General features: G+C 37.9%; 1 protein-coding gene across 2 annotated transcripts in view; it reads left to right on the forward strand.

Annotated features, from left to right (window-relative positions):
- Positions 1-408: 408 nt before the first annotated feature.
- The window catches only part of MED13L (mediator complex subunit 13L), a 291,858-nt gene continuing 276,219 nt past the window's right edge, over positions 409-16,047 (forward strand). For both annotated transcript variants that reach the window (XM_059895607.1, XM_059895608.1), the window contains exon 1: positions 409-556. In XM_059895607.1, coding sequence (XP_059751590.1) covers positions 485-556 — 72 coding nt within the window. In that variant the 5' untranslated portion in view covers positions 409-484. The remainder of the gene's footprint in view (positions 557-16,047) is intronic.

Below are 16,047 nucleotides of genomic sequence, written 5' to 3' on the forward strand. Positions count from 1 at the left end.
GGCGGCGGCGACTCCGGGGCTCGCCTCCCCTCACGCGCCGGCGGGGGCCGAGGGGGAGTCGGTGGCTGGAGATAAACAAGGCGGCGGCGGCGGCGGCTGAGGAACAGGGAAGGCGGAGGCGGCGGCCGGCCCGCAGCGCCGGCCCGGGAGGCAGCGGCGGCCCTGAGAGGCGGGGAGGGCGCCGGGCCGCGCGGACAGCGCCCCCCGCCGCCGCTGGAGCCGCGGGAGCCGCCGCCGCCGCCGCCCGAGCAGGAAGGAGCCGCGCGGTCGCCGCGGACCCCCCCGCCGGCCCGGGCCCGCCGCCCCCAGCGCGGCGTCGCCGCGGCGCCTCCCGCCCGCCCGCCGGCCCTCGCGCCCTCCACCGGCGGCGGCGGCGGCCCGGCCGCCCCGCGCTCCCCGGCGAGGCGCCGCCGCCCGGCCCGGCCTCGCCTCGGACGCCTCGCTCCGACATGCCCCGCTCTGGCGGCCGGGCTCGCGGAGGATCATGACTGCGGCAGCGAACTGGGTGGCGAACGGGGCGAGCCTGGAGGATTGTCACTCCAACCTCTTCTCGCTGGTGAGTAGTCGGGCTGCGGGGAGGGGGTTGTGTCGGGGGGGGGGTCCCCGACCTCTGCCGCCGACCTCCGCCGCCGACCAACTTTCTCCTCCCGCCGCCGGGACTTCGCCCCTCCCTCGCCTCTCCCCGCCGTTCGCCTCTCGCCGATTCTCCCCCTTTTGGATCGTCTCTCCCTCGCCTTGGATCCCATCCAGTGTTTATTTGGCTCTTTAAAAATCATTTGTGAGCGCGGCGCTCGGCGTGGAATTTGCATGTGGAAGTCTCAAAGCTGCGGATTCTGGGTCGCACTTCGAACGCCCACCCTCTGTTGCAATCGCACTCCCCTTCCCCTCCCATTTCCCCCCTTTTCTTCCCTAAATGTGGAAGGCTTTGCCTTGCGATGCCCGCGCCTGCGATAAGCAGCTTTTCCCCCCTTGTGTCGGATCGGCTGCCCGCCCGCCCGCCTTTTGAATTTTAAAAAAATTCCATAATGACACCTGCAATTTCGCCCGAAAACAGTTGATTGAATGCGATTGTGTCAGTAAAGGACTCTTGCACCCGAAGCTCCCGGGATTGTAAACATCGACAGCCGTCTGCCTCTCGGGGCTTACTACGCTGGAGAGCCGTAAAGCCATTGCACCGAGCCGACGGAAGGTGGAGAAAGCTTTTTCTTCTTTCTCTCCTCCTGTGTCTTTTAAAAACTGTTTTCTCTCTCCTAACAACGAATCCACACACACACACAAAAGCAACAAGCTGGGCGGTTTGATAACATCGCTTTTATCTGCCTTCGCCTCTCTCGCGCTGTCTCTCTGATAATTGACAACTTTTCCTTCGGATTTGAATCGCCTGCCTTAATCTTGAAGCAGTTAGGGTGTCAATTGTTCTTCTGGAAGCCTGGCACCCGACGACGCCGTCTAGGTTCATCGAAATTAAAAATGCATAGGGCTCCAGCAACTCTTTCCTGGCGGTGGCAGTGACATTTGGTGGTAAATGCCATCTTTGCTTTTTATTGGGTCGTATTACCTAGCTCTGAAAACATTCACGTTGTTAAACCTGGCGTTTAGGCTAATAATTGCAGTGCGTGGTCTTTAAATATGTGCTTTGTGCATGAGTTACTGTATGTAGAGCTATGTGCCCGGGAGACTACGAATTTGTTTAAATATTGAGCAAAGATTTGTAAACAGATGTAGGGCAATTATGTTTCAAGCGTAGAATATAATTGGAAAATTGGCTGAACGGTTTAATTTAGGCTTGAAAAAACCCAACTTAGTTTAAGTTGTGTACCCTTTTGGGGGGACTGGCTTTGGGGAACATGCATTTTGGAAATGTTTTCTGTAACTTCTGCTGTAGATAGAGCTTTATTTCCTCTTAATCCTTGTTTACACTGGATAAATAATTTAGTGTTCAAATTGTAATTAGTTACATTTAATTATGGGTAGCATAGATTTTTTTTTTTCTTTGCGACTAGTGGAGAAATACAAATTCTTGCCAACTTTTCAAATGGAAGCTTTATTTTATTAAATATATTTCATTATGCAGATAAAAAAAGTCAAAACGTGATTTTTACCTACAAAGACCGAGTGACATAGTATCTGTGCTTTGTGTACAAGGATCAGGTCATTTTTTTTTTCCAACATTTTTATTCGGATATTTAATCTTAAAATTCAATTATAAGTTGCGATTCTTACTCTCCGTACTGTGATAATTTTCCCTAGATCTTTTGATATATGGGAATAAAACTCATTTTGTCTCCTGTTTTCTTCTCTCAGTCTATCATTTAGTATTAGTCAGATTCAGGGACTTCCATAGATTAGCAAACATATTGATTAAGGGGTATTTAAAAGGTTTTTGTTTGGCGGCTGGTGACCACGTTGACACTTTATCAGGGAATTAAAATAACCAAGTAGACCAATATTAGTGAGGAGAGATCCCCCAAGTTACCATATATCATGCTGACTGGTAATGGCTTGTATATATGTGGCTAATTTATATACAGTATGTTTTGTAGACAAATGAAAATCCATGTGTAGCCAGTCTTTAGTATATATCATTTCTTCTACCTTTTTTCTTTTTCTTTCTTTTTTTTTTTTTTTAAAGCTTAAGTAAGGATGATAATGTTGATAGAGATAAAGATGTTTAAGATTCTTTTGTAGAAACAATTTGTGGGAGCGGACTCTGTGCTTTATGACTGACTAAAGGTTTGTGCTTTGGGTATTTCTCTCCTAAACCTCTTTAAACCAGGAATTGATTTTTGAATATACTTTTTTTTTTTTTTTAAACAGAATTGCTCTTTAGGTAGCAACTTTGAAATGCAGAAATGCATGGGTTGATTTTTTTAAAGGACTATAGAATGTCTACATTCTCTTTTAGGTGGAGGGTGGATTGGTGCTAATTAAAAAAATTACGAATGGGTTAAAGAACTGCTGATATTGTAAATTTTTCTCATTCCAAATTGAGCATTTTCTTGTAAATTAGATATAGTAGCAACCTGGAATATCAAAAATATGTTGCCTGAAGTACATTGTATAGAATAATTCCAAAGGAGATAAAATCATTACCCGTTCAAAATAAAGCATGTATTATAAGAACCCTTGGTGCTTTATAATGGCATGTATTTTTCTTTTTGGCCTGCAGTTTTTTTGAGCAGAGAAAAGTATTGCTTATAGAGAATTTACCTAGATACTCATATTAATGTAGATTGAAATGTAAGCTAGAGATTATAAAGTTCTGTAACACAGTAATGACCCACCCACTTTCTGTTACCTTGAGGTGTTCATATGGCTTAGCAAAAGTTGATTTGTGCAGTCAGATGCCTTAAGGTTTTTGTCAGTCCTTTACTTATTTTGCTTTCTGATATTTCTGCTGCATGGCATCACATTTCCTAAATTCTTTGTCACCCCCTGCCCCCTTTTCCTAACATGTGAAAGATGCCATTGTGTATATATGATATGGGTCATTGTATGTGTTTCTTATTCTTACAGTTGTGAAATTTGTAGCTACTGCATTAAATGCATGCCTGGCTGTGCCTTTGTGACTCAAAACTGTTTTCTCATGCTGTCCATCACATTTCCGGGAGACTCTTGTTATATATTCACACAGTTATAATTCCGTTAAGTGTGTTAAATCTGCCCTTTTGGAAAGTGTACCAGTGCACCCTATGGTATGTCAACTCACCCTTGTGGAAAGACATATTATAATTTCCAGATGTACGTATATCTTTAGTTTTGTTTCTTTACTTTTGTTTCTCAGTCGAGGTGATATGGAGAAAAGTGATTTTGTGTCCTTTAACTAGATTTAAGTATATATTCTTTGACACACAGCAGTCTAATTCTTAGTTGTGTGTGCTCCACATTCATGTTGTTTTATTTGCTTAGCATCTTCTGGGCTATGGGGTAGTTGGGGGATGGTATCATTCTTCCTTCCTCAATTGAAACACACATTAGTACATAATTCCTATTAAGGACCACTCATTCTATATTTGAAGATTTTAAGGTAATCTGTTGTTGACCTGCTTTCTTTTTTCTGAGGAGATTTATTATATTTTTTGCAGAGAAGGAAGATAGTTGTAAATATAGAAACTTTGAGATCTATTCTTTTGAGTTAGAACCAGATGGGGAGGACTATCAATTGAAAATGAGGAAGAAGGAATGATTAATCTTCTCAAGTGCCAGTAAATATACAGGGTATTTTTTCATCCCAATTTCCAATTTTAGTATTTACACGTAAAGCATCTTTTTTTCATGATGGTTCATTTTGTTTAATGAAAATGTTTATAATTTGCTAATGTATGTTTTCTGTTCAGTGTTTTGTTGTTAGTAGCACATGGTGTTGCAGTATTTATATATTTTTAATAGCAATAATAGCTACCCAGTAATAATTGCCATATTAACCTCCAATTGCTAGTAAATATTTTTAAGTACATAATAGACAGCAATTTAAGGCATAGTGTAGCAGTTTACTGGACCGTTTTAAAGAGCCATTTGTACGTGTGATGAGTTCATAATTTTAAAGAGAAAATAATGTACCTAAGACTTGTATGCTGCAAAATATGTCTGTGTTATTGCTTGAAGTGCTCATTGAGAGGAAGTTAGGTTGGGGCTGTTTCTTTGTGAGAATAAAGGCAGGGGAGGGGTGCCTTAGGACAATGAGTGTTGAGTTTATGCCAGGTGCTTATGTAGTTTAGCACTTTCTTTGGAATATTTTGGCATTTTTTTTCCATGATTGTGTTAGGTATTTGGAGAAAAAAATCTCTTAAGGCATTCTTTTAATTAACATTAAGTTATAGTAGTGGATTATATTAATTAGGTTTGGAAAGATTGATTCATCTTTTTTGTTCACTGGCTAATTTAGCCTAGTTAATTGTGAGTTAATTGTATTCATCAAACACTTTCAAAGGTCTCCTCTGCTCTTGAGATTAATAAGAAAGATACTGTCACCAGTTTATATTATATTCTCTTTATCATATATTTGCAAAAGATAGGCATATTCTATAGTTATATTTGTTAAATTATTTAAAATTGAGGTGAAATTCAGTGTAAATAGTAATAAGATTGTTTATGTGGATTTTTTTTTAATGAACAGTTAATTCAGCTCTTCCTCAAAGTTTGATTCAAAGGTAGATTAGATATTTTTCTTTTTTTTGGCCATGCCGCCTGGCTTGCGGGATCTTAGTTCCCTGAACAGGGGTCGAACCCGTGCCCTGGCAGAGAGTCCTTACCACTGGACTGCCAGGGAATTCGCAGGCTAGATATTTTTCTGAATGGTTTCACTTATTTTCAGTAGAAGAAAATAATAATCTCCTCCTCTGAAATAGTAGTAGAAGGTACTGATTTGTTGTTGTTTTTTCTGAAAGAGGGTGATGTATTAATTTCACAGAAGTTAGCTAGTGAGAGAGATTAGACAAAAGTTTATAAGAATTAGTAATATGGTTGAATATTAGGTATTGTTACTGAGCTGTGCATTGCAGCCGTTTATTAGAAATGGAGAAAAAGGATTTCTGTGACATTTCTTTTAGTGTCACTTATTTAAAATGTATTGTGTGCTAATCTGCTTTACAAACCGTGTGTGTTGTAGCCACCAGAATTCCTATTTTGTCATTGTATAAACATTGCTATTTCGAGAAATTACATTTGATGCATTGCAAAGTGAGGTAATTAGGTAGATAGCCTAAAAATGTGCTGTGGGAATAGTTAAAAAAAAAAAATTTGCACTCACATTTATTTCATAGGACTTGCTTAGAGATTTGGAGTCAATGAATCAATATTTGTAGTGTGTGTTGGAATTTCAGACTTTTCTTCCCACTTGAATCATTTAACAACTTTCTGATCCTGTTCAGATAATTTCCTTTTATAGTATAAGCTTTCATTGTTTATTCGAAAGATTTGAAGGTGTTAGCTTTGTTCTGTTGGGGGAATTCACTTCATTACATAGGGGAGATGATTTTCCATTAATCTTGGTAAATATTAACATAAATGAGGAATTGTAAATTCACGTTCATTTGCATGAATGAAATATATATATGCTTGCCCAATTTTTGTTTAGTATAAAGTCACTTATGTACATCAGTATAGTTTTCTATCTTTGCTTTAGCTGATACAAAAATAGTTTTAAATGCATTTAAAATGTTATGGTTGGTGTTTATTTCAGAGGTAGCTCCCCATCCTACTACAGTGTTTTGTTACTTAATTTTTGAAATCGTTGGATTCTGTCCTCATAAATTGGCTATCATAGTCTTCTTTTAGGAACTTCTGTTTTACTTGCATTTATATTAGCATGTTTTAGTTATGTTTGTTGGAGTAGAGTTGCTTTCCTTTTTTAAGCTGATAAAATGTCTTTTAGAGTGCATTTGGATTCTAGTCAAGAAAGATGAAGTTTTTCCGTTAATTTCTAGGTGAGAATTAGAAGAATCAATGGTGTCCAAGTGAGAATGTTTATGTCACTGGCATTTTCATACTCTATAGTTTATTATGTATATTTCTGAGTGTTTATTTTCTCATTCCAGATGAATTGTGGTAGAAACTTATTAAAACCGTATTTCTACTACTGTGAAACAGCACAGAGCCCTGGTTGACAGCTTTCTGCATTTTGTACTTTTTCCAGTACAGTGAAATTCCATTACTGTTAAAGGAACCTCCTGACTTGATTATTTTAAAATTTCATTTGTGCCTTTATTTTACATTGTTTAGATTTGTAACTTAAAAAAATGAAAAGGGGAAGATAAAGAGAATTAGGTAGGTTTGCAGGTAAATATTTTTTCTCAGTCTTGACTAGATTTCTTTACTGTAATAATTAATTCTTAATTTGTATTAAGTCACCACATTAATTGGATATATTTAAGACATTTGATATTAAAATTAAATTTGAGGAAGTGATTCGTTTCAAATAAAATATGTAATTGTGCATAGAATTCTTTATGATATTGAGTGGAAATTTTAAAGATTGATCATGTAAAAGGTATTAAATTGCATGAAAACTGTGGTCCCCCTCCCCCCCAAGATCATTGATACATTTCTGAGGAAGTATTTTTGCCTAAGACACATTAAAGCTTCCTCATATAGTTCCACTGTCCATCAGCGCTTAATTTGAGAGGTAATAAGGTATTCAAAAGTATAATTGGTGTGAAAAAACATTTTGTGTTGGTAATTCTCATGATTGAATGTTAATGTCCTAAAGAGAAATAAGGAAGAACATACATATATCCAACTCAGGAACCAGCTCCTAGTTTTTTTGCACGTGTATATGTCTGGCATAATCCTACTCATCTTTTAAGGAGGTCAAATGTCACCTCCTCTGTGAAGATTTCCTAGACTCCCACAGATAGAACTTGTGACTCTTGTTCCTTCCGTGTACCTCCTTCTGTCTACCTCTGATAATCATATGAGCTTCTGTAGGGCTATGACCCTAAGTCATCTTTCCATTCTCTTCACAGTTAAGTGCTAATTAACTCTTTGTTAAATGAACGAATGACTGGACAACTATTATCTTCACCACCTTGTTCCCTAAGGGATTTCTCATTGCCCATTTAGGTCCTGATCACAGTATGTTATTTATTATTATTTTAAACATTTATTTAGCTGTTTAGCTCTGTGTTCTGAATATACATTATCTAGGCTGTATGTACTGTGGCTTGGTAATATTTTAGATGAGTTCTAGAAAATCTTTATTAAGAATTCCAGCTGATCAAGGGAGACACGCTTATACCTCAAAGGAATAGGAATTCAGTTAGTATTTAGGTTTTGTCTAATGTGGTAGGCAACCTATAGATTTTGGAACCTGTTGGAGATTTTGTTTGGGGCTTGATCCAGAATTCCTTCATTTCCATTCTCTAAGCCATATAAGAGGGCTTTTGGTCAACCTTCAGTTATAAGATTACTTTGCATGAGCTCAGTAAAATGGGTAGTAAACCGGTTGGTAATAGGGAAAGTTGAGTGGTATTCAAACTTTTTTTTTTTTTCTACTAGTGACTAGATCTCCTTGCTTGCATAATGGTTTTGTGCCTCAGTTCCTCCTATAAACTTGAAGGAAATATGGAGGTCAGGAGGTGTGAAAAATCATTTTGAGTATCTTTTAAGAAAAGTATTTTGGATGACTAGATAATGTTTGTTAATAGGAAGAGACTTCTGGCAAATTACAACTGAAATTATAGAGTAGCCCTAGGCAGTTAACCAGGAAGTTGGAATGGCAAAATTACTTATTTTAAGTATGGCAGCTATATTGTATTTGTGCTTTTTTGGCGTGAGCAGAAGATTAAATTGTTCTTCTGTTTTTCTTCGTAAATAAGCCATCTTTAGATGTTAACAACTTTTCACTTGTTTATACGATTCTCAGTTGTGTGGTGTCTTTAATAAGCTAGGTGATTCTGCTGTACCAGCCCTGAGCTCTGACTGGCTGAGACTGGAGATTGAACCGTGGCTCTTATTTAGTAGTTTAAGCTATTAATTCCTTGGCAGCTCTGGAGTGCTCTTTGAACTTTAAATAGCAGTGCTATTAACATTTTGAGAGTTGTCTCAGGGAATGTCAGAAATAGTACTTAATAAATATCTTTTTCTTTTTAAAGACTAAATCATGTTTTAGTTTGACACACATGTCACAACCCTTACTTTGTTTTGAACAAAGTATATATCCTCAGCTACCAGCCAGTTTCTATTTTCCATTTAATAATGTGGCAACATCTAAAAATATTGTTTAGACTTTGTTGAAGGAAGGAAGGTCCCTCCCCCATCTGTAGTTTTTGTCTTAGTCATGTCGAATATGAATAGTGTCCTAAGTTTTTATCCAAAGTGTAGAATTTTACATGTAGGTGGGTTTCAGCATTCTAAATATCAGAAAAAGTTAATTTGTATGTAAGTTTGCTTTCACATAAAAACCTACCCTTAATTCTGTTGCTACAAATGATGGTTTGCCTATTGTATTGTGCTTAATTACTTGTGTTATAGAACTTGAATGCTATTTATGGGAGCATTTTTATGGGAAAGCTTAGGATATTAGGAGTACCTTTCCTCTGAGTAGTTTGCTGGCAATCAGAGTAGGCACTCCCTAAAACCCGTCTTAGATGCTGCAGGCAGTGGGAGTGAGGATGACCCAGACTCTAGGCCCACTTCAAGGCCTAGGAGAGGACTGCTGTCTGAAAGAGAGGCTTGAAGAGGGTGTTGAGAGGTGAGGGCGGTTCCTTCCCAATGGGAAGAACAGCAATTTTGGAGCAAGGATTGAAGCCGATTTTCCCATCCCTACCTGAAGGTATCCGCTGCTCTGCTGCTTCCTCTTTACTGATATACTTTTATTAAAATGTAGGGAATAGTGATAGGTTCTGTGATGTCATCAGGAAAAGATTTTGTATTTCTTTGCCCTTTAGCTCTTCCCTTTCCTCTTTCACTCACCCCTAGAGAAAAACTTTCTACTTGCTATTTTGTGTGGTAAATGAGGACTTAACGAGCCTCAGTGAAGTGAAAAGGGAATTGGGGGTGAGACTGGATGGTGTAACCAATAAATTAGTATTTAGGCATTAATTTTTTGTATGTTATGCTTGAGAAATTTAGGACAATATATATTCATTTTCCAGTCATGTACATACATGAGAAATGATTGAAATCGGGCTTGGGCTTACAAAAGGGCTAAGGGTCTGATATGTAGGATAAAGACCTACATATACTATTTAGTTTTTAAGATTGTAGATGGTAAGTGCAGAGGGAAAGCAGCATGGACAGATAGCATAGTAACTCAGCCAGAAAAACTCAGAAGAGGAGTTTTAAACTGGATCTTGAAGGAATGGATGGATATGGCTTGCTAGAGGGGAATGCAAAGGATATTCTTTGGAAGCTCAGTTGACAGCTCTGGGTCTGTCCTTGAGAATATTTCCTGAAGTGGTATATAGGAGAGCACTTGTAATTTATGGTCTTGCTTCTTGGTTTCCTTTTAAAAAACAGTACAGAAACTTATTGAAATCTGGTTTTTGTTAGGTGGAAAATTTCAAGTGTGGGCAGGCTGATTTAGGTTAAGAAATGGTGATGTTAAAATAATCAGTTTTCTAAAATAATTCGGTTCTGAACTTTAAAAAAAACAGTGCTATATTACACAAAATGCTAATGACTAAAGTGACAAATATTTCAGAAACTGGACAGATGTGAATCTTAAATGAGCAGATGAGATATGAAACTAAAAGCGGGAGATAATCCAAGGCAATATAGAAACTATTATGAGAAATGAATTGAGGAAAAACAAGTGTGTTAAATGGTATTATATTTACTAATATGTTTAAAAGCTCTTCTAGGATTGCTCTCTTACATAGACAAATTGGAATTGTTGAACTGTGTAACCTATCATTTAAAATATTTCGTTCATTTAAAACAAATTAGATTTTGATCCAGAATTACTTCTCATGAAGCCTAGACATTTAAGTCATGAATATATATGTTAATGTGCTTTCAGTAGGCAATATAATTTGCTTTATCTGACTTAAAAATTAAAAAAAAATAATAATCATAATTTTCAAAGACAACTGTGGTGGACCTTGAAGGGGAGAGGTTAGGAGTGAAAGATGAGGAAGTTTGCTGTTTGGGCAGCTTGGTACTTAGTTGAAATCATTACATATGACTGTTGAGGGTAGAATCTGGATTACAGTGGCTTGCAGAATGAATGAATGGTACACTTTTCAGTTGAAGGAGGTTGATGTGAGGCAAGCAGTCATGTGGGAGTGGGGAAGGTAAGAGATTGAAAGGTAGATGAAGGAAATTTTTCAGAAGGCAAGAGCCTCATTTGTGTTTATACATTAGTAGCAATAGTAGTGGAGAGATGGAAAGAAAGATGAAAGATATAAGAAAAGTTGATAATTGATGAAACAATCTGGCTGGAAATGGTATTAGGAACCCAGGTGATGGGGTTAGCACTGGAAAAGAGCAAGACACCTGTGAGAAATAAGGTGTGAGCATATAAGAAATGAATAAGTGTGGACAATCTCAGTTGTAGCTTGAGTGCTTGTTAAATTCACAGATTAAAGATATTGAGCTTGAGCCTGAATAAACATTTAAAAAATTTTTTAGCTAAAAAATGTGCATTTTACTTGATGTGCTTGTTACTATTAACCATTTTTGTTTTTATTTTCCTTTAATGGTTGTTTGAAGTAGGTCAAATGTCACCTCCTTCGGTTGTACACTTCACAGTTATGAAACTGATTTTGAGCTAGTCACACCAGAACAGGTACACATCTGCCCAAATGAGAAGCCTTTTTCAAAATAAGCCCCCTTGAAATGAATCAGATATTGATGCCATTGTCTGTAATATTTTTTTGGTCCTTTTCCTATGGAATTTCTTTTAGAGACAGTTTAGTCAGCCACCCCAGAAAGTCTTATAAATTTTAAAGTATACTTCTTTGGTCAGTGTCTTTTCTTCTCTCTTCTCTTAGTTCTGCTTTCTGCTCTAAATTGTTGCTTAAGTCAGCAATTTAGTGCCTTCTGATAGGGGTCTTACGGGTGATGAGCAAAAATCCTGGGAAGAACTCTACTTTTGGATATACAGTTGACCCTTGAACAACATGGGTTTAAACTGCATGGGTCCATTTATACTCGGGTTTATTTCAATAAATAAATACTACAGTACTATGCGATCTGCAGTTGATTGAGTTCGTGGATAAGGAGGGCTGACTGTAAAGTTACATGTGGATTTTCAACTCTGCGGGGTGGGCAGTTCAAGCGCCAACTCTGTTGGCATGTATACATTATGCATGTGTGCCAAGAGTTCCAGCCTTGCTTGTACGGTTGCCTCCCAGGTTCTTTGTCTAGTGCTTCAGTGTGCTTTGTTTCAGTACAGTTTCAGTGGAGGTAGATTTAGTGGCCCATTGATTGGTAAGACTAGATATTGGGACAGATTAAGTGGGGGTGGCATTTTTGCTTTCTGGGGATCAAAGCAAATTATCATAAGAGGAGGAATAGAATTGTAAGTTGTGCCCTGTCTGTGTCTGTCTAGCAAACGTTAGATATCCTCCTGAGGTTCATTTTTGGCTAGACTGAAGTAATTAAAAAGAAGAGCCTTGGGATAAATAAATTGAGATAATTTCTTAAGGTTTTAACAGAAAGTTTGGTCTGTGAGACCAAAGTACTTACCTTTTCCCACTTAGCGTTGCTTTACTCATTTGAGACTGCCTAGGAAGTCATCCAGTGTCCCATACATGTTCCTTCAGCAGCTTCTTCCACAGGCGAAGATTAGCACTCATATGTGTTCAGGATTTTAATTTCTCATGGTCTGCCTTAATATTCAGTGTTAGGGGAGGTGCAGAGGATGTTTTACCTATAGCAGGCATGCCTATATTATTTAGATTGAGTTGCAATGGCAAGTATGATTTTCTGCTTTTGAATTCAATGAGGTTTTTCTCAATAATGGTTTTCATGTTACATAGATGATTTTATTTATAATTCCTTTTCTTCTTAAAATACTTTTTCACATTAAAAAATGGGAATTGAAATCCTGTCAGAAAGTGTGGCAATATAATCCTAGAGCTATAGATATTTTAGGAAAATTTACTTAAATGATAATTATGCTAAGTAAATAATAGGCACTTTTAAATTGTACAGATTTATTTAACACCTGAACAGTCTAACATTTAGAATTTATACCAGAGCATAAATCTACATCATAGCTACTAAAGACCATAAATATTTACCTTCTGAAATATAAATCCTAAAGTCTAAGTTACTAAAAACATTTTTCAAAGTATATTCGTTTACATACAGAGTGTACAGAGTGTAATCATCTGCATGGATTGAATCAAGTGTCGTGATCCCAAATGACTAAATTCTTTAGTTGTCTATAAATTAACTTGAGATATGTATGAAAATAATATTTTGTTGCTGTTTGGTGCTATCATGGTGAAACTGAGCTTTGTAACTCAGACAGATGGTGCTATTCTTGAGTCTGTCTGCAAGATCCTATAACATTTAATTAAACAGAATGATTCTCATGAGAACCCATACTTAGATATGTGTAAGCTAATAAACTGTCTTCTTTAGTAAATTTTGTAAATTTGATTTGAAAAAGAAGTATTTACTTGTTCTTAGGAAACTTTTCTAATGACTGTGTTAGGATGAGTAGTCTGGTTTGGTAGTTTATATGGTAAACTCAAAGAATAGTCTAGATGGAAAACAAATGGGATTCACTAAGGTAGGTGCTTATCTCCTACAGTAACTTTGATTTTGTTGTCAAACTTTCTCATATGGTAGATGTGATACACTGTTAAGAACTCCAAGAGCTGACTTTAACAACTTCCAGAAAACTGTGAGAAATTTGGCAATATATGTTAACATTCATTTTAGAAAATAACTATTGATTTAAAATCCTTGTGATCTACCTTACATTTTAATATTAGAATTGAAAATAGAAACAGCTCAATCCAGTTTTAATACATTAGGTGGATAGAACTTTATTTAGCTGTTTTGTAGAAGTTTGAGTTTGGAGGTAATAGTATATGGTTGAGATGAATAAATTTATCAGTTACCTAAATAATTACATAAATAATACATTAATAACTCGTACAATATTTCTAGATATCCTTGGAAATTATTCTTGTATTAAATTTACTTATTTTTATTTAATGCTTAGTCTTTAATAGACAGGAGACAAGCCTGAAAGGTGATGTTTGACGCCAGATTGGATGACATGAAGGAGCTGGAAGTTTATTCTGTATGCACAGGGGAATGAATACCTGGAGGCTTTTGAGGAGGATAATGACCTGATAAGATTTATGTTTCAGAGAGAAAACCGACGTGGGCTCTGTGTAGTGTTGGTTGTAATAGTGGAGAAACCAAAGGCAGAGAGAAGGCTCTTAGAATAGTCTAGATCTGAGAAATTATGCAGGGCCAGTAGGAATAGAGAGAAAGAAATGGGTTCAAGTAGTATTTTGGAGGTAGAATTTGACAGGACTTGGTGACCAATATTGTATGTCATAGGAGAGGAATCAAATGGCAAACAGATATTCTTGGTTTTATAACATTTGCTTTCTCGTTTATACAAAACAAAGAAGAACTGTTGACAACATCCATGAGCTATAGTTGTTAGCAGAAGACCTACACTTTGATCACAGGCATATATGAAAGTATTCACTGAGCCTGGGTTCTTGCTATTAAATTAAGCCTTGTGGAACTCAAAAGTTTTAAAATTAACTACGGACAAGAGCTGGGGGCAGAAACACAAGAGATAGTGAAAAGAAAGTAAAAACAAACATTAGCCTATGTAATCTGCCTATTTTCAGAAAAGGTTTGAGGCAGTGGGAACAAGATTTTATTCCTAAATTGAGAATAAGATTTATGAGAAAGGAGGGGTGGATTAAAAAGTTGGGGAAGAAAGGAGAAGGCAAGACTGGTGGGGTAGGTGCAGAGGTGTGGGTTGTGAGTGGTGGTGGTTGTAGGTGGGAATCAAGAATATTTTGGTAGGGGAAGAGCCCTTGAATTTCTGATTATCAGAAATGGGCATGGAGAAACTCTGATAGAAAGAAAGAAAATAGAGGGGGGAGTGCCCTAACAGCAATTGGCTCTATCAGCGTTTGTTCCATAGAGCCTCTGCTTTTAATAGTGGTAAGCTCAAAACATCATGGATGAGCCTCAGAAACACAATGTAGAGACCAACAGCTGACTACCGGCTCATAAGGAATGCAGTAGAGGTCAGAACAACTCTCCACTGTATATTCCCTTGTAATAATAAAGACGTTGAATTAAACCAAAAAAAAAAAAAAAAGTGGTAAACTCAGAAAGCAGATTGCATTCTCCCTCTGTAAATCTGCTTTGAGTTATTTTCACTTAGTTTTTTTTTAAATTTAATTAAATTCATTAATTTATGTATTTTTGGCTTTGTTGGCTCTTCGTTTCTGTGCGAGGGCTTTCTCTAGTTGCGGCAAGCGGGGGCCACTCTTCATCGCGGTGCGCGGGCCTCTCTCACTATCGCGGCCTCTCTTGTTGCGGAGCACAGGCTCCAGACGCGCAGGCTCAGTAATTGTGGCTCACGGGCCTAGTTGCTCCGTGGCACGTGGGATCTTCCCAGACCAGGGCTCGAACCCGTGTCCCCTGCATTGGCAGGCAGACTCTCAACCACTGCGCCACAAGGGAAGCCCTCACTTAGTTTTTTATTTAAAGGTTTTTTTCCTATCAATTTCATATTAGTGATATTTTTGGTAGGAGGATGAAATAGACTTTTACCCCTATTTTTCTTCTTGCCTTTGTGGAAATTGCCGGTTTTTAGGAATTGGCATAGTGGATAGAATAGAGAGGACATTTGTAAAGACCACAAAACTGTGTATCTTTGGTGCTCTTCTTCATTCTCATTCTGGGTTCCTTTAAATTTTCATTCCTATCATTCTATTCTCTGTTCCCTCAGCACTTAGCTTTCTGATTGGACAATATTTTTATAGATACTGAGAGTGTAATTGTTATGCCGTATCAGATTTCTGCCTCGCATATTGGGAAAACTTTTCCCTTCCTCTCTCCCTCTCTGCCCATCCTTCCATACCCCTTTCCTTTTTCAGCACATTCCTGGACTCCCTGTGCTCTGGAGCTTTCCCTACCCTGCTGCACTTTTACTTGGCAGCACCAGTTCTCAGTTAAGAGCTAAAATGTACATATGCACTTCAGAACCTTTTGATGTAATCTTCTTGCTGTGGTGGGGATCCTCTCCAGTTGTTTTGAGTGCACTTACTGGCACAGCATGTGCTATCCATTGTCAGTTGGCTGTAATTCATTCAGCCTTCCCATGTGGGTAGATTTTTCACTTGGCTACCCTGAAGGTGGAGAGTTGGCTTTCTTGCAGTTGTCATTTTTCTTTAATTTCTCTCCAAGTGAGGTCATAGTAATGAAAAACAAAATATTTCCAAGAAATAAAACTTCCAAGAAATTAAAACTACATATAAAAAAATTACACATAATCCAGGCACTCCATTAGATCATATAAATTCCAGCTCTTCCTGTTAATGTGCACATTTTTTGGTAAGTAGATATAGTCACAGGGTAAATATAGTTCTTTATTCAGCTGTATGCCTA

Source organism: Balaenoptera ricei, chromosome 14 (genome assembly GCF_028023285.1).
Source record: "Balaenoptera ricei isolate mBalRic1 chromosome 14, mBalRic1.hap2, whole genome shotgun sequence".
NCBI classification, from domain to species: Eukaryota; Metazoa; Chordata; class Mammalia; order Artiodactyla; family Balaenopteridae; genus Balaenoptera; species Balaenoptera ricei.